We start from the raw sequence: 20,295 nt of genomic DNA on the forward strand, positions 1-20,295 counted from the left end.
AGTTTACATACACATCCTCTGTAGATACATTGTCATATGCTAAATTTACCGCAACACCCACTGTCACCCTGTAGAAAGGGCGACAGACCCGAGCTAATATAATACTCACGCTCTGTTAATTTCAACAACAATCCCCTCCGATCTGGCAACAATGTACGGCTCTCTGCGACCGCAGCTTTCATGCTTAGCTGTGGTTTTCCTGTAAACTTGTGTAGTGCTGCGGTCGCCTGCTCGGTTTAAAGGAGAAACAAGACACTGTCGTCGCGTGTATACGAATCCGCCCTTCGCTTGTGGAGATTGTTAATAATCAACTGCGCAAACATTCGTATCGTGTGTTCGGTTCCATAATCAAACATTTCGGTCTCTACTGAATGGATAGAGAGGAGCTTTGATGAATCCTAGGCGGCTTCGTAACAGTGAGTGGTGCCGAAGGAAAAACAGATAACCAATCGACAGATGCAGATTTGCGATATACATTTTCAATACAGAACTGATGTAGAAGAGAAAGACAACCTATTTAAGTTTTCTGTAAAGAAGCAGAAACAGAAGCAGCTCGAAAAGATGAAATTGCAGCTCTATCTACCTATATATAACTACGAAAAACTGAAGAGAAGAACAGTAGGACAGCACAACGGAAACGAATAGAAAGTAATAAAGGTAATGATTGCATAGTAAGAGCATCAGCAAAAGCGCTTTGTCTTTCAAAACTGGGAAATGTTCTAAGTTATCGAAAGAGCTGAACATTGTATTGTTGATAAGAATCGATTAAACCTTTCAAGGAAATAGGAGTGTAACACCGACGATAGAAAGACAGCCTTGACTCCGAAATGAAGCAAGATGGTTTCCGATTTCAACGAGAAATATGATCATTCTAAAATTGTCAGGCCAGGTGTGCTTATTTTATTTTCATGGAGCTTTCATCCATTAAGTGCCATCAATTTTCATCAGGAGCTATGCATAACGGAAAGTTATTGTGTTTCAAGATGATTTAGATGCTGCCAGTGAAGTATGCCAGAAAGGCAAAAATTATAGTACTCAGCAAAACAGACAAACCATCATATATAATTAGTCACAAGGTTTGGTTTTATGCTATTATCAACTTCTTATTATTTTGATTCGAATTATTTCAAATGCGTCAATCATGATTTTCAGGCACATGTTCTGGAAAAAACGGTAGATATGCAAAGAAGGAAATATTCCAGGTAATGGAAGGAATGAAATATAAAAAAGTCGAAATTCGAATTGTATTTCTATACACTCAGAAATAACCATAAAAAATAAAATATTTTTTTATTCGAAAGAAGCATCTATAGATATAAGATCTTTCATAAACTTGCGAGATGAATTCACTAAATTCTTTGTTGGGAAGATCAAATTTCAGTTGATTTAGAATATTTCTCAACAGACATATTTTATTTCTGTTTGAAAGCATAACCCAACCCAATCCACAAGAAGGATGTTCCGCTCAGACCGATCATTAGCTCCAGAGATTCAGCCACTCAGAACTCGTCTAGATTTTTACTACCAATAATTAAACCACTGCAAGGAAAAACATCATCCTCTGTGAAACATTCAAGGCATTTTGTTGAACTACTAGGGGCAATCGAAGTCAAAGAGCAGGTTCAACTGATCAGTTTCGACGTGGAAAGCCTCTACTACAACGTCCCTATCGAAGAAGCACTTCAAATCATACATTTACCGGATACCCTGCGAATGCGGAGAATCATACATCGGTGAAACTAAGAGGCCATTGAAAGTTCGCATTGCCGAGTACAAAAAAACACACACAGCGAGGAGAAACCAGCAAATCAGGAATACCAGAGCATGTTTGGACTCATCAACATAACATCAAGTGGACCACAAGGAAGAACACTGGTTTAGGGGAAAATTCAAAGAAGCCGCATATATGTTGTCCAACAATGCATTTAGCTAAGCTAGCGTAGAGATACGCAACGTATGGAAACCTCTAATTAGGCGGAACACGACCAACTCCCGCCAATCAGTCAGCTTCCGCTAAAACCAGTGAAGCAGAGAGAGGGAATAGGGGATAGGTGAAAGCACTCGAATGACCTTTAAATAGTCAGATCTCGAAGGAATAAGTCCAGTTATCACCCAAAGACGATTGTGGATACTAACAGTCGAAACGTCGTGAAGTAACTCGGTTTGGAATATTTTAATTTTTAATTTTCATTTCTTGTCAATGATTTTTTTAATTCTGATCTCGTGTTAATAGTTAAATTTTTTTGATATTTTGGTTGTTGCTTGTATTTTATTTCATTGTAATTTCGTTTTTTTTTGCTTAATATAATAGTTATTTTTCAGCTAATCTTATTCAATTTTTTACAGATTCTTTCAGGGATTTAAAATCAATTGTGGTGTATTCAAAACTTGTAGCGCTTTGCTTGAATTGGACAAAATTATGATACAGTCTACGTACAACTACAACTAGTCCGATTATGAATAAATCTCTTGATGATTTCCATCGCAAAGAAGTCCACTATGTTCTCTGCAGAAGTATTTTATTAACAAGGACATTTTCATTATCTTTTTACGTTCATTTTCTCCTTATTGAATTTCCTTTCATCCCGATTCATGAGTTCATTAAATTCATTTTATTCCTTTTATTTCTTCGGAAGTAAATTGGATTAGCGTACTGCTCTGGAAATTATTGTTCCATTCCAATTCATTAAGACTTCTCCGTAGACAATCGGGAAATAAATCGAGGCGACGAAAAAGATTTTCAAGAAAAGTTCCTACGCATTGTTATGTTTCAAATATAGTGTTTTTTTTTGGAGGTACGCAATTTTCTAAAGTTACTAGGATACAAGGAATACAAAATGTATTGATGATGAAAAAATTAGGAATACCAGTTCAAAGTACTTAGCTCAGAACTACTTAGCTTCAATTATCAATTCAATTCCGAATACTGAATCATAATCATCTTGTCAAAAGAGAATCATAATATTGATATTAGGACGGCTACAGAGTTACATGTAGAACATATTTTCAAAATAATAATCTCATGACATCACAAATAACATCAATTAAACTACCGGAATATTCAACGACACAGTCCATTCTTTATGGCCTCATTCAGTGTCGGGAACTTCTATAATAATCATCACTCGACTACGGTGTTGAAGATATCGTGATAGGCTCTGAGATTCCTACTCCAGCCCAGTTGACAAGAGAAAACCAAAGGACAAGCTTCTGGATAATCTTAGATCCTAGACCTTCAATGATCTTGAAGAAAATCTCGTGTATGTTTACCTTGGAAAGCCACAGTAACAAACTGATCTCTCGTTCAGTGTAGAAAACCAAGTTCATCGACCGCATGGGTAACTGTCTCAAAAAAAAAAATGTCGTAATTCCTACTTTTTTATGGAAAGCGGACCATGCAGAGAAAAAGATCCAAATGTTCATGAACTAAAATTTCAGTGCAAAAGAAATTAATGAGTTTTGAAGCAGAACCCATGTATATTCACTGAATAAATGCTTCGAAATATCCTATAGTTGTAAGAGGTCGTTGCAACAAGGATCTTGGAAGACGCTTGGCAGCTTTATAATCCAGATAGTTTCCAAAATTCCAGTTGGAGTTAACATGTATAATTCTCTATCATAAACATGCATGTTTCTTGAGAATAAAGCATCACCATCAGTAATTAAAATATTTCTTTCATAACAATTCTGTCAAGTGAACACTCCAAACTCAGAAGTCCACGACTTCCAAGTTATCGAGGAATGTATTACCGTATAGTAAACGATTAGCAACGCAAACTAAGCAAGGTGTATCATTTTTTAGATCTTTACGTCGAGTTGGTACAGTTCCTCCTGTATGTTGCGTATCTCTACGCTAGTTTGGCTGAATACGTTGTTGGACAACATGTATGCGGCATCTTTGAATTTCCTGCTAAACCAATGTTCCTCTCTGTGTATGATCCCAGCTTGGGACCACTCGATGTTATGTTGATGGGTCCAAACATGCTCTGCTATTCCTGATTTGTTGGTTTTCCCTCGCTGTGTGTTTCTTGTGCTCGGCAATGCGAACGTTCAATGGCCTCTCAGTTTCACCAATATGAAATTTTCCGCACTCACAGGGTTTCCGGTAAATGGAATCGCAGTCCGCGTTTGGTGACCTGGTTTTCGTGAGGCTGCTACGGATAGTATTTCCGGATCTGAAGCAGGTTCTGATGTTGCACTTGGAACCAATTCTTCTTATCCTTTCCGATAATCCTCTGATGTAGGGAAGTGCAAGCACTGGCTGTGATGGATTCTCTTCCTTGCGAGGCTCCTGCTGTCTTTTAGCCAAAGTCTGTTCTACCATCGCTTTGTATTACAGAGCCCGAAAGCACGGTCTGATAGAGTTTTGATGATTCCCATTTCAGTCGATTGATGGTGGTTGGATTCGTGGTTCAGATACTGTACCGTGTGAGTGGGTTTTCGGTAAACAAATGTTTCCCACTTAATCTCGGTCCTCTTCACCAATACGTCTAAAAATGGCAATTCGTTGTGGATTTCTTTCTCCATTGTGAAAGTGATGGAAGGTCTTATGCTGTTGCTGTGTTTCAGGAAGGCGTCTAGTTCAGTATTCCCATGGTTCCATATTATGAAGGTGTCTACTTATAATTTTGCAATAAATCTACTAGCTGTGAAACACCACTGAACGTTCCAGAGAAATTCACTATACTCCCCAAATAAATTCACCACACTTTCCAAAAGTAACTAATTAACAAGTTGTAGTAAAATTATCCCACCTAGTTTTCCATAGGATACAGTAAAACACCTCTCGATGCGCCCCTGCTCCCGTCGAATGTTACACAACTCCAACAGAGTTATCGGAACACCGGCGCGCAAAAAAGAAACAAAAAAAGGATATGGTAAAAGGCAAAACATAATGAAATTACGCATTCAATTGGTACTTACGTGTCGCTCCTCTGAGTTGATACCTGCAGCAGCATATCCATGGAAACGACGGAACGAATGAACATCGGCGGCGGAGAACATCGGGCCAATCGGCGGCGGCGACATGAAACAATCGAGACGAAAACAATTGAGATAAAATGTTCGAACGTTGTAGCAGTTTTTATGGCACGCGGAGGTGCATCTGTGTGAGCTTGTTGGATGTCTATGCTTTTGTGATTTGTACAAAAAATATCTTGTGTGAAATGCAGGGAAGTACGCGAAAAGTCTGGTATCTGAGATTCGATTGGGGCAAGGATTGGTGTCATCTGTCAACTATATAGTTTGTCTAGCTACACAGTAATCACAGAAGTTAATTTAACGTGAAAAACCACAGATGGAAACATATTGACGGAAACATCACATTACTGGATATGTTCTTTGTGTGACCACGATGAACGTTGAAATAATAGTGCGTGATCTGACAACTCTGAGACTGTCTTCAGACAGTCCGAGTCTCTGCATATGATGATTCAAATGACAGTGACCTGTGAGAAGGCCTGTTAGACATCGTAGTTCATCCCTACTGTTGGTATCAAGCTTCGAAGGGTGAATAAACACCTTGGAGTGAGCCAATCCTGGAAGATTCTGCCAGAAGTCCATGAATCTTCATGCCATCCAGGTGTTCAATGTTTGTTTGGCAAAGCCTAAAGCGATGCCAATGACAGGTTCTGGTCCACTGAAGCTGCTTGAAGCACTCTCCTTTGCAAGGAAGTCAGGAGCCTCATTGCCTTCCAGGCCAATATGACCAGGATTCCAGACCAGAGGCAATCTGTTGAGTCTTTCTATCGAGGAGAGTCGTTTTTGGCAATATAGACGTTGCTCGATAGGAGCCAAGAGCTTCCAACACCGCATGACTGTCCGAGTATATTTTTATTGACTGGTGTATGAGGTTGGATTCTTCCAATCTCTTCCGCTCGAAATACAGTCTCATAGGTTCCTAGGCAGGTAGATATCTCTGTCCTGGGTTTGAAAATAAAAACATCTGCACCAGAACCGGTAGGTGTATTGATCCATCTGTGAACCAACAACTATCTGCTCTTTAATATTTCCTTCTCCTGGAGGATCCAGTCCTCTATACTCGGGAACAGTACTTTATAAGGCAGTTCGTAGTTGACAGTTGGAGGCATAAAGGCAGAGGTAATTTCCAGAATGCTGTGACTTCCAGTGTCAACCAACAGTCTGTTGCACTGTGCATTGAATTGATTTGGGCAATTGACAATGAACACATACTAAGTGTCTATTTTGAATAAGTGGTTTTCTGTTTAACGTGTATTTTGTTTAAAAAGTGAGGCAGATGCATTCAATTTACTAATATAATGCAGAATGTAATAAAATATATAATAATGTAGCATGTTTCTGTTCATTTTATTTTGCAGTTACATTCAAATGAACCAGCTATTGAAAAATGTTGAAAAATCACAAAGGTAATAATGAAAATACTGATTTATTAGCACATCTGCGGTTCAAATACAGATATGGCATGGATCCGGATCCCTTTACGTTTGTGATTTTTACAAAAAAAAAAAATAGACGAAATGAAAGGATATTTGAAAGTGAGACGTGTTTGAATCTCATTTGGATGGGATTTGGTGTCAGTAGTTATGTGGTCAAATTCTGTTTTCGCTCTTGGTATTTGATTTATTGAATAATTATACCTGTAAACCCCTGGTCATAAGTATTATATGAGGAATGACACGTGCTGGGGTTAAACTCAGTTTGATTTGTTAAAATTGTTGGCTATAATCAGTCAGTGCTTTGAACTCACTTCTTTCGAATTCGTTTTGATGGTAACGAGCAAATTTGAACGTCAATATTGTAGACACATGAAGGTGCAGAACTATGAATGTTCGCTTAGAAGAGGATTTATATCGAATTGGTTTTTGTTTTGTTAACTAACAAGAGGACAGGGTTTAAAAAAGCTATTTTGGAAAATAATGTGTCACTCTGTATCAAGACCTGTTATCACCCCCAAAAAATAATCTAATACAAAAAGTCTCTATGATACATTAATGAAATATTAGGTTTTGACACTGATAACCCAGGTGAAGTATTGCACATTTCTAATGAACTGCATACTTGACTTTTCACAACGACACTAGTTTTGATTTTTGGTAATGTATTGAAATGACAAAACTTCGAGGAATGCGGAATTGATTATTCGTTGTTTTTCAGTTCTTGCAATAAATTATTAATATCACTCTTGAAATTTGGCTAAATATAGTAATTATTTCCAGTTTTGCAGTTTTTACCACTGTTTTGCAGTTCAGTTGTGACAATTTATCAGTTATCATTGTTATCTTGAGTTCAAATATTATTGAAAATTCTGTTGCAAAAACAAAACAAGGTGTTGCCGACAAAATCGAGAGAATATTGAGGCGACAGAATAATCGAGCTATTTATATACCACAATGAACAATATAGTGGCACCTACTAATTGGAACAAACACGTTGTGAACATGCTCAACAATATATTGGCCAAACTAACAGAAAAATATCTATAGAAACATAAAATACTCATGAAGACAAAACATCATCTGCCCTCTTCTTTCCACATAATAAAAAAACCTTCAATGAATGGACACCAGAAAAAACAACCCGGCATATTCATTTCAGTAGAGTAGAAAGTTATAGTGTGTTCAAAAAATTTTTTTTTCTGTTAACCTGCTATCGCACCCCTACGAACGACAACCCTCAGAACTCGAAACTTGTGCGAGCTAAGGGCTAACGAGGTCTTACCTTTTAACGTGTGATTCCTAACACTGGTTCCGAAGAACCAATATTACCCATTCATGATTGTTTCTATCAAATCGTATTCAAGTAGTACCAACATATTGTTGCGTATGAAAACCCATCTTTCCATTTTCCAAGAGACAAAAAAATTGCGATTCACCACTCGGATAGTAAATGCAAGATAATCTTTGTTGTCCTTCCAACATATGAATCCTTCGGCTGATTGGAAAGAAATCAATATGAAGTACTGAATGTTCCTCAAGAATCACCTTCGAAGAGAACTGAAACATTTTTACCCTTTTTGCCATACCTTTTTTTTCTTTTAGAACTAACTAGCGCTGAAACAAAACTTCAATAAATTTCCACCAACACAAAACAGAAACTTGAATTAATTGGAGAATGAGTAAGAAGGCGAAATGGCGTAAGTTGTTAAGTGAGTTGTTTTGCTATAATTAGAGAGCAGAGCGAAGGTAAAAACAAAGGAAGTAGGGCGTATACATCCGAGACTTTAAAACACATTGCGAAATAAAACATCGCACTGGATTAAACGAACATCTTATAGCAACAGATGCTGCACCTGAGCATAATAAAGATGAAGATTAAAACAAAGCTCTCAAGTCACAATCTGAATTAATTAGTAGTTCTGCAGTTTCAAAGCTGTTAGACGTTGTAACTTGATTCACAATTAGGGTCGAACTTACGACAGACGAAGAATTTACTTGAGAATGAAACAGAGAACCAGAGATTAAGGTTGATTTATACTCGTTTATGCGGATTTAATTTTAGGAGTTACGAAATCTACAAAAAGAATCCTTTAATAACGTCTAAAGTTCACCATTCGAGTTTCTAGTAGGGTATTAAGACGTAATAATGAAGCAAAATGCAAACAAATCTCAAAGGGAATTGAGAAAATTTGTTTCTCTCACCAAAATATTCAAGCACAACAAATAAATGCATTTAAAATATTAAATTTCAATTTTAATAGCGCTGAGAGGTTAATACTACTTGAAATCTCAGTTCTGATCCTACTCCCTAAATAAATTAAAAATATTAGATTTCCATTTCAATCGCGCAGAGAGGTTAATACTTGAAATCCCACTTCTGATCCCACTCCTGTCACCATTGTTTACATCAATTCCAACGTAGTTGCAATCGCTCTCAAATGTAATATGACCCCTTCAAATGTTAATCAAACTTTTAGTGATCATAAACTTGTGATGTTTGGGAACGGAAAAGCCATTGTCTTTTATTGGGTTGCTTTTACGGCGATATTTGTTGCATAAAATTCAATAAAACGCAGCGATTTTTACGAGGCATACGGAGATATTCCTGGAACAATATGGAATAGGGTAGAATAGGATCGAGGGGACAGGACTTCTGGGACTGTACGTCGTGGTGGTATGTGGGGAAACGAAAGCACATAAAGACGTTTGGGTATTCATCTTTTATGAATTCGAATGAGAATTTTTCGATGTTCGTCCAAAAGATAGGTCACAGGAAATGTTTTTTTTATAGTTTTCAAGATATGTGTGTTCGAGAGCCAAGTTTATACGTGAAGAATGAACTCGAATTTCGAAGAAAGTCGAAAGAAAAAGTCCATTAGAAATAGGTACGCAGATAGAAAAGAAACAAAAGAAATTCAGGTAAGGCGTATTAGACTACTTGATATTTCTTCTGTTTGCAAACTGTTCTGATATACATGTACTTTGAATGACATAAATAGAACTTTTAGAAATATTAAGGAATTATTATAATGTTTAGTGATTGGGCCCTGCTGATCGTATAACTAGAGTATCTTCATTTTAGGCTTCACTCTACCACTCGAATTAGTGTACTAGGATTACGTTTCTACTTTTACAATCTAAGGCGATTTTAAATCCCACCGATCTAAGGCAAATCTTTTGCAGGATTAGATCTAAAATTTTGCAACCCAGTTGCACCGACGGATAAATATAAAATTCAACTCAATGAAAACTACTGAGAATTATCATTATAATCATTAAAACAGTACATGAAACTGTTCATGATTAACTATGGATTAACCCGGTATGACTCTGATAGACAATGTGAGAAGGTAAAATTCGAGACAAATTGGATTTTGGGAATCCCTATATACTAAAAAATTGAAATTTTATTTATAAATATCGACCACTTTGTTAAACTGAAATAATTGAAATAAATGATCTTCGTAAATGGAGTAACAGAATAATTCAAGTCATAAGAGCATGAAAATGTGCTTCAAAGAACTGAAGGAAAATATAAAATGATGGAGATACAAAGAGCATCGATAGGAGGATATCAGGAATATCCACCCAAGACAATATGAGGCTGTGACTCATGCATACTTTTATTTTAAGACAGAAATATAAATATTTTAATTGGATGCTGACAAATACTTGTATATCATTTGAACTGTTAGTTTGATTGAAAAAGAAACTTCACTAAGGACTTCTTATTAGTATTTCAAAGAAAAAAATCGACACAAAACTTCTCCCACACTCAAGAACTGCACCACCATCGTGTATCCGCGATTCAAAAGGTGAACCTGAGGGTGGAACTGTTAATGTCTAAACAATAATATATATTTATTAAAAATGGAGTTACAACTATATACTGTGAAAACATTTGGTAAATGAATATACAGTGCATTTCATCAATGCCCCCCACTTTTATCTTTTGAACGGGTCAACTCAAAAAATTGATATTTGGGATAATGAAATGAATGCATGAATAATTTATTTTGAAGTGAAATTGACAGATGAAACTTTCAAGATGGCGACTGGGCACCATCTGGGAAAAAAAATTAAATGGAAGACCCCCCTTGCGACACATCTTTTTGAAACTCCTGATAAATGCTTCACAACCCTAGAATATAATGTCTATATCTTCAACTACTACAACATGACGGAACATTTAATAATTGCCTGAATACATTGACATTCAACTACATAATATGAGGTGATAAGCTTGAGGTCACTTCAGAAGATGCTCAAAATTATTGCCTTGAACTTCTTGACATGAGAACAGCTTATCCGATATTTCACGCCGAACATTTTCGAACACGGTAACATCAATATCTCTACAAATATTTATTATTCTCTGCCGTATATCCAATATTGAAGCAGGTTCAGTTTCGTACACCTTTTGCTTCAAATAGCCCCATAAAAAAAGTCCAAAGGTGTCAAATCTGGCGAGCGGGCTGGCCATTCTGTAGGACCTCGACGGCCAATCCAACTACCGGGAAAAGTAGTATCCAAATAGTTTCTTACTTGTCTAGAGTAATGTGGTGGTGCTTCATCTTGGTGGAATACAATAACAATATTGAATTCATTAAGATTCGCTTTGACGATTTCAGTGATGAGAGGGTCAACAGTTCCCCTGTTGAATTTTGATCAATAAATAGAGGACCTACAATATGGTTTCCCAATATTCCTGCCCAAACGTAATTTTTTTTCTGGATATTGGGTATGTGTTTCCCGAAAAACGTGAGGGTTGGTGTCACACCAATAACGGCAATTTTGTCTGTGAACATTACATTACAGTTAATTGGTGTACCATTTTAATTTTGTATGGATGATACCTATTCTTCTTCAACAGTCTCTACACAGTAGAAGAAGACAACTCACATTTGCGAAGGAATAAGTAGACTGTTCAGAATTTACTACCATCTCACCAATTATTTGCACATGCTGTTCTTCCAGAATGGACGGATGACCTGGGGGCTTTCTGTTATGTACACTACCGGTAGTTGTAAATTTGGCTGAGATTCCCTCAAATATTTTCTGCAGATGGTATGATTCGGAAAACTAAATTAGAATATTCTCACTGAACAATGATGTTCATTGCCGTACTGACATTTTTTTTTCGTTTTTATAAACAAAAAATAACTAAACATACGTTATCGGGTTGTTGGAATTGCCATATGGTAGATAAAAAGGAATATTTCTAGAAATATCGATATTAATGTGTTTGTCTTCAGGAAATTATTAAATGTTCCACCATTTTGTAGTAGTTGAAGATATTGACATTATATTCAAGGGCTGTGAAGCATTTGTCAGGAGCTTCGAAAAGATGTGTCACAAGACCCCCCCTTTCTATTTAATTTTTTTCTGTCATCTGTCAATTTCACTTCAAAATGAAGTATTCATGCATTAATTTAATTATCCAAAATTTCAATTTTTTGAGTTGACCCGTTCAAAAAATAAAAGGGGGGATCTTTAAAGAAATGCACTGTAAAAAATAGGAACTCAGAAGGGTAAGATTCCTATGGCTGGGATTGAATCAAATAACGTACATTACATACTGTCATCGATGACATGAGTAGAATTAACTCATTTATGAAGTTGTAGTGTCATGAATAAATTGAGTGCTTCATCTTGTAATTATTGTATCCTGATTGTTGCTGAAGAGGCAACAAAATGAGTGTCGTATTCGAACGTTTCCATATCTTTTCAATTACATATCTTTTCGAGAATTCAACCCGCCTACCAGATATTTTTCTTACAATGAAAAAAATCCATAAATAAATCCTGTCGCTCACAAAAATCCCTTGTGTCCAATTTCTTTTGCCTAGGAATGACCCTCAGTATTCTCGACACGCCTTATTACCCAAAACAAAAAAATCAAAGACCGAAAATCTCTGCGCGATCATTGATTTGTAGCACCACGCCATACGACTTTGTCAACCACCCCCTTTCATACATAAAAAACGATTTCACGCCTCACTTCTTTCGGCATCACTTCAATTCGCCCTTCTCCACTCGCCAGGCCGCACAATCGACGAGAAAAAATGTGAAAAAGAAGAAGACGAGGAGCGCGAGGAATCGTTCGAGTGGCGGTAACAGAGGATCCTGCATAACTAGCTGAGGGAAGCAGTGGTGTGCTTGACGAAGAAAAGGATACCTTTTCCGAAGGATTTTAAATATTATACCAATTGTGATGCACTGTTTGGAACCTTCAGTATTCAAATTGATGTTTCAAATGTTGGGGATTTAATTTTTAAAGGAATTTGTTTCTCATTCACATATTGGCAACAGCGCCTATATCAAGTTGAAATAATTTATACGTACCTAGATATTCTACTTTAAAAAAGCAAAATTATCTTTATAAATCAACAATTAGGGCAAAATATAAATTATAGTTCAATACCACTTCCACAAACCACATAAACAACAGTTGTTTTGTTATTTATTTATATAGAGGAAGATAGGTTAGGTACACAAAATGTCATATGCCACAGAATGTCTGGGAACTCGGGACATAAGTAAACAGAACAGCACGCCTCTGAAATATGTCATCTTTGTTCGTCTCACACAGGTAACAGATTCATTGTCCTTTATTAGCTATAACCGATGTTGCCAAATAGTAAAATAGAAACGAATCTCTATAAATGTTGAATGCATTATTTCATTCCCCTTTTTCAAGTATTTAAATATTTTTTCAAAGAAAAAGGTTTAAAAGTTTTAGAGCTCTTTTATGAAGACTACTTGATTTTCGTCAGGAGGAACATTCCCCATTATAAGTAGAATATTATGACAATAAAATTTGCTGGAATATTTCAATCTGGTAACAACGGTTTTCTGTCGTTTTCATAAGGCGAAATGTCATCGCCTCTACTTTTTCGGGCTTGTACTTGTAGAACTGTTGAGGCCAGCAACTGATTCTTTGTTTAACCACTGATGAGACCTATGGCGAATCTCGAAAGAGCGCTGTTTTTGGTGCTGGGTGGCTTTGCCGTTGACTGCCTTAAGTAGCCTCGTTCATTTTTGAAATAAGTGAAATGGGTTTTGTCATTTCTCTTCTTACTCGTACTTAGGCTCATGAATATTTTTCTTTGGTCTCTGGTTTCATCTGAAACACATAGGAAGGATCTCATCTGGTAGTCAAAACGTGTCTTTGCTAAAAACCGCCCAAGGAAGCCTCATTAATTTGGATATCCGTGTAATGAGTATTTTATTGAAATCAATGAAGTCTCCCCGGAGCGCCAATCAATTTCTATTGTTGTTTTTATTTCTATCTATCTATCTATAATAATCTATTATTAATCCCAAAGATGAGCTCTTCTTAATATCAAATGTTTGTTTCCTACCAATTGAACTATTTTGTAAAAGAAGTCATAACCGGTGATGACTACATAATCATAAACAAATGTTGACGTTAATATGAAAACGCATTGGGCATCGACGATTCATTCAAGTGTCTCTAATCTGTCATCCATCATTTGTCTCCTGCCACTCATTACTCGTCAACTGCCATTCATCAGGGTCCAGTCATGTGTCACTCTTGATCTTACAATTTCAATGACATCGGTTTCAAAGTGCAATGTATTGTAGCAATTCGGTGTACTCGTAAATTAATAAAACAATTATAACATACTAGCAGTTTATTAAATCATTTAAAAGAACAATTCGTTCAGGACTACACTGTAGGTTAATGGACTGACATCTATCAGAAAACAACTACTCCTCTGGCTAATACCACGAAGGGCGTTGGATTATATCCGAAAGGTGTCAGTGCAGGATTCTTCACTGAAGTTATTCCTGCATATATGCTGTTGGCGATACAACTGCCGCAATAGATTTTCAATTATTGGAACACACTTGCAGACCGGTTTCGGGCTGTTTGGCCACTCGTCAGTGCAAGGTCTATCATCAACATAAACTAGATGATTTCCGATAATTGAAAATCGAATTCCTTCAGAGTAACATTCCCCAAACTAGGCTGAAGCAGACAACAAACAGCAGGTTTGTCATCGCCCCATCTGCCTGTGAACGAGGTAACCAACTGTATACCCGAAATTTGCCCAATTCCTGAAACTTATCATTTCTTCATGAAGTTGTGAGAGATCGATGAGTTCACAAACTCCAAAATATATTTGAAATTATGTTACACAAGCTAACGCTTTTTATCGCTTTTTAAAACATGTTGTGTCCAGTTGTGTCGTTGGTAATTTCTGCATAGGCAGTCAATGTTTTTTCGTAGGTCTCATAATATCTTTGTGGTCTGAATAGTCCAAAGAGAAAATTATGATCGTTTAACGTAGTCTGGAATAAAAAATCATTATACGATAGATTGAATCATATTGAAAATGGTCTAATAAACCGATATCGATCGTACCAAATAATGAACTTAGTAGAAATTAGGAAAAAGTTATTTTCTTTATTCTATATTGCCTACGCCAATGCTCTGAAGTATAGCCCCCAATGCAAATAGATTCCGTCATATAAAATCCGTGTGCTCCCTGTGTTATCCACAATCTTTGATCTTTTAGAGAGTTTCAGAGGTAGTGTAATAATGCAAATTTGCTAACGTTCTTTCAGATTTTCTCCCCTTGGTGCTTCTTTGAGTTGATTTTCGAATAGATCGACATTTGCAAATAGAGAATAAATTGGATATCTGAATTAGGGTACTAATGAGTTTTGGTTGGTTGGTTCAGTGGAAGGAATTGATGGAGAAGAGCATTTCTTTGAACATAGAGAGAGTTGATGAATGAATGGTCTGTTGGACACAACTTAAAAATCATAATAATATCGGAAGAACAGTAGTGAAAAGAGTCTTTTGGAGAATGACTAAAGAGGTTTGAATATAATTTGTAAGTTTCCCACATTTCCGCATTCCTTTGGTGATTCAAATCAAATCATATTTCAGTAAAAGCAAATGCTATCGCTAATAACTCGATGTGGACTATACATCAATTCTGATCACTTTAGATCACTTTAGCTATTTCGGTAGATGTCAACTCATTCTTTGATTATATCATTTGTGAGTTTCAATGTTAATTGCACAAAATCACACATTCTTTCATAAGTATGTTTATGAGTTTTGAGTTTTGTTTATATACCTTGTATTCCAGTTAAAATTTACCACCCTGTATAAGTCATTTGATATCGAGTCTGTGAAAAAATCGTTAGTTCAACTTTAGCTTTCAGAGGGACATATTTCTACGTGAAAATCAACTTTAACATATGTTCGAACTGAGCATACAATGATGGAAACGAGGTTTTGTTTCCTCCCTTAAATTCTGAAGAATATTGAATATTAGTAGCCTACCTGGCAATTTCTTCACGCAAATTATCTTATGAGAAATTGACTACGTCACGAAAATTTCTGATCCCCATGGTTAAAAGTACAGAGGAGTCAAATCAGCGGATCTAGGATCAGTACTGCCCGACTGGTACTTAACAATGTGGAATAGCCCTATTTTGTCGGAATACTACTCCATTTCATAATAGAGGATCTTATTAGATGGCGTTGCTAATGCTAGGCATAACTCGACTATTCAGAAAATTGAAATATTCAAGAAATACTTTATTGTGATATTTTCTGTAAACGGTATTACAAAAACGTAACACTTGTTTCGCTACACAACAGCTTCACAATAATACATTTCTTGAATAAGTTATCACATAATTGAAATATCCTTTGCTCAAAGCAATTTTTATCGATAAAGAATTCTAATGCATAGAACAGCTTAGTCATGTGGTGGTACGTTTCATCGAGGCGCCTATTCATCATACATTTTCTGAAGATAATTTTAAATTTCTTTTTTATATTTCGACTCAAGCCTGAGCTTGTAGGTTGTGACGTCACTTTTATTGAACTTTTGTTTAGTTCCATTTATCAGTTTGGTCTTTCAGCTGTCTATTTCATAATAATATTATTTTGAAGCAATGTTACACTTGTTGCTCTAGTATTATATCATTATTTATTTTTAGGTATTTTTCTGAGTGACTTCGTGACGTTTCTCCTACCGATAAGTTTCATAGTCAAAATCAAAATTATAGAGCTTTAACATATTTTGGACAAACATATTTTGAATAAACAAGTTATACGTTGGGAAAGTTAGTTAAAAACATTCAATTCGACAAATCAGGAGTATATAAATTAAATTGTGGAACTTGTCCTAAGGTATATATTGGTCAAACTGGCAGAACATTTAGGAATCGTATCCAGGAACATCATATGAGCTATGAAAATAAAAAAACAAGTTCAACATATTTGAATAACCTTTCAGAAGAAAATCAGATTTTCGAATTTTACACATAGAAAATGAGGGTTTGAAGTTGAATCATTTGAATTAACTATGGAAATTAATACACTTAAAAATTCAAATGTTTTACTGAATGACCAAGCAGATTTGGTAATTATGGTCGAGTATGTACCTGAGTAGATAGTTCTCACTGGTGATGGCGTGAGGTATATGAAAGTTAAGGTAAAGAATTAGTTTTTGGTATGTTACTCACCACGAAAAAGCTACTGTGATAGCTAAACATGTGATATTTTTGAAAATAAATGACGATCATAAAAATATTTTTTCACGTAGATATACAGTTTGTGAAAATAAAGCATAATGTGAGTATGATTGATTTTTCAATTTTTTTAATTCGTGTTATGATATAAAAGATAAGGCCATTCATTATTGTTTTCAATACGATTTGCATGTTGACAGCTGTAAGCAATGAAACTGTAAAAATTAATCAGTTTCGATACCCTTACTCCCATTATCAGTCTTCAACATTTCGTATATTCATGTCAGAATTGAAACCCACTTCCGTGAAAGCATATCTACGGAAAAGAGTCGACACGTTATGTGTTATCTTGTATAAGCTCAACGTATCGTGAGGAAATCCTCGAAATGCGAGCTTCGACATCCTTGCGAGCGGCTTAAACATGCCTACTCCGGTTTCTTTATCGACATTGCGAAGAGTCAGCTATCAAAAGAGACGGAGTGTTTCAGCCAGATCATTAAAAATTAAAAGATGTGACGAGATGAAAAGTAAACGCTGAGGCAGAGTGTTTTCATCTCGAAAACGCGTTGAAAGTGTCTTTGATAAGTAGACCTGCGATGAAGCTATTTTAGTCACATTTTTTCACAATCGGCGTCTAAAGATGAGGTGTCTGTTGGTGTTTGGTTTAGGGTCTGTCTAATACTACATGCTGTGTTCATTTTGATGTGATACATGTTTACTATTTCTGTCACGATGGAATTGGAGTGTTTCGAAATGATAAAAAAGGTAACCCCTGTCAACAAAGTTAAAAATATTAGATTTCTGAACCCACTCACACGAAAATTGACATTATTACTTAACTAGTTTTTTACTTCAACTAGTTTTCTGGTAATATTGCATCCTAACTCAACTCAGATATTGATCCTACAAAATTTATGAATTGTAAAAAAGTGTTTTGGCTTCCACTTCTGTCTTCATATAAAAAAATATGGGAACCCTAAAAAAGAAGGGAGAAAGCGAATAAAAGGTGTAGATCATGCATATAAGGTACTTCCAGACAGAAACGGAAGAAAAATCTATCCCGAAATGAGTACTTCCCTTTCAAAATGCAAATTGTACTTTTGATTAACGCACTTGTTACGCACTCTATACAGGGTGGGCCATCGAAAACTTGACATGGAGGTTTTGGGTAGTAATCTTGCAAATCCAAAAAAACGCTGACAGGTCGATTTTTATTGGGAGGGGGACAGTTTTTTCCCCATTTACAACTTCGTCACTTCAACCCCGGAGCATAGGGGTGAACAACCCTTGGAATTTTAATAGGGAATTGGGGGCGAGTCGGACATCGTTTGAAAGATCTTGGAATTCTCTAAACAAAGGTGTACATTTTTTTTTTTATTTGGACGAACCACATTAAACGTAGAGTTGAAATTACTTACTTCATTCTCATGTTAGCATAAGCTCAAAATGGGCACCTCCAGCTTCCATGCAATAATAGAGATTCTGCTGGAAACGTTCTCGAACATTGTGAGGCATTTCTGGAGTGATTTGGCGGCATTCATTTGTGATTCTTTGCTGTAAATCTTCGAGTGATGCAGGAGGAGTACAGTAAATTCTGCTTTTCAAATGACCCCACAGAAAAAAATCTAATGGCAAAAGGTCTGGCGATAATGCCCCGCCTCCCAATCCAGTGATCCGGAAAAGTCTAATCTAAATACTGCCGAACAGGCAGAGCATAGTGCAGAGGAGCCCCATTTTGTTGAAATATTAACAGATCTTCCCGAAAATTGTGGTCATTTTCAATAATATCAATGAGAAGAGGATTAATAGTATCTTCCAGAAGCTCCAGATACATTTGTCCGGTTAAATTGCATTCTAAAAACAATGGGCCAACAATAGTTATGGTCATCAAAAATTCCAGCCCATACATTTGATTTTTGTGGACGTTGAGTATGCACTTCATGAAAAATATGAGGATTTGAATCAGCCCTATAGCGACAATTATGGCGATTAACTGTGCAATTTAGAAAAAAAGTACATTCATCACTGAAGCAAATGTTGAAAACAAAATGTGGATTTTCCACCGCTCGTTCACTAACCAACTCACAAAACTGCAAGCGTCGATCGAAATTATCTTCATTCAGTTCTTGCGTTAATTTAATCTTGTAAGGATGCATTTTGTGGGTTTTTAAAATACGCCGAATGCTAGTTCGTGGCACCTCGGAAACAAATGCTAACTTTCTTGTGCTCAAAGTATGGTCAAGCTCAACATGGCCCAGAATTGCCACTTATGTCGCCTCATTTGTTACTGGTGGTTCGATTGGCCGTTTTTTATTTGCTACAGATCCAGTTGCGCGAAATTTTGCAATTAAATGGAGAACATACTGTCGCGACACATTTTTCCCATGTTGTTGATTGAACAGTTCAGCGGCTCTCGCAGCACAACGTCTATTTCCAGATTACAGTTCAATCAACTCCACCCTCTCTGCAGTTGTGTAAACTATTGTTTCTTTAGCAATACTTTACGGCACTCTCTACTAGTAATGATGTAGATATCACTTTTAACATAAAAATGAGAAACAACAGCATTTTTAACCATTGCTCAATAATTGTAATAGTCCTCTTATCAGAGAAAAAACTAAAAAACTAACAAAAAAGTAGCGTTAGAAACAAATGAAAGTGTTCCAGATACATTCCAACTGAGCAGTGGCGTACAACAATTTGTTGCTATTAACAATATTGAAAAAGTTAATTAGAACTTTTGTAAATACGTCCAAATTTAAAAAATGTACACCATTGTTTAGAGAATTCCAAGATCTTTCAAATGATGTGCGACTCGCCCCCTATTCCCTATTAAAATTCCAAGGGTTATTCACCCCTCTGCTCCGGGGTTGAAGTGACGACGCTGTAAATGGGGAAAAAACTGTCCTTCCCCCAATGAAAATCGACCTGTCTGAGCGTTCTTTAGGATTTGCAAGATTAGTACCCACAACCTCCATGTCGAGTTTTCGATGGCCCAGTCTGTATAAGTTAGTCTGCCTGTATAAGTTAGTGATGTATCAAATTGTTAAAAAAAACATGTGTGGACATGTATACTTCATATGATTGTCCAGACATGGTTTTTTTAACAATTTGATACATCACTAACTTATACAGACTAACTTATACAGGCTGGACCATCGAAAACTTGACATGGAGGTTGTGGGTACTTATCTTGCAAATCCTAAAGAACGCTCCTAAAGAAACCGGCATTAGTTTTTCAATTTTGAAGTATACTCCAGTTGATAGCGGATTGATTGAAAATTACAATATTGTTGAGGAAAAAATTATTATACTTATTCAAAAAAACTGCCTTGAATTACCGCTTCTGCCAATA

The 20,295-nt window shown here is 36.2% G+C and overlaps 1 protein-coding gene across 5 annotated transcripts in view; it reads right to left on the minus strand.

The window, feature by feature from the left end:
• The window catches only part of LOC111501902 (transducin-like enhancer protein 4), a 361,306-nt gene that overhangs the window by 88,806 nt on the left and 252,205 nt on the right, over positions 1 to 20,295 (minus strand). For all 5 annotated transcript variants that reach the window (XM_074183014.1, XM_074183015.1, XM_074183013.1 and 2 more), the window contains one exon: positions 4,924 to 4,946. In XM_074183014.1, the coding sequence (XP_074039115.1) occupies positions 4,924 to 4,946 (23 nt within the window). The remainder of the gene's footprint in view (positions 1 to 4,923; positions 4,947 to 20,295) is intronic.

The sequence above is a fragment of the Leptinotarsa decemlineata genome, unplaced genomic scaffold, assembly GCF_025532065.1.
Source record: "Leptinotarsa decemlineata unplaced genomic scaffold, Ldec_3_MD MMD2_tig00026330_RagTag_RagTag, whole genome shotgun sequence".
Lineage (NCBI taxonomy): Eukaryota > Metazoa > Arthropoda > Insecta > Coleoptera > Chrysomelidae > Leptinotarsa > Leptinotarsa decemlineata.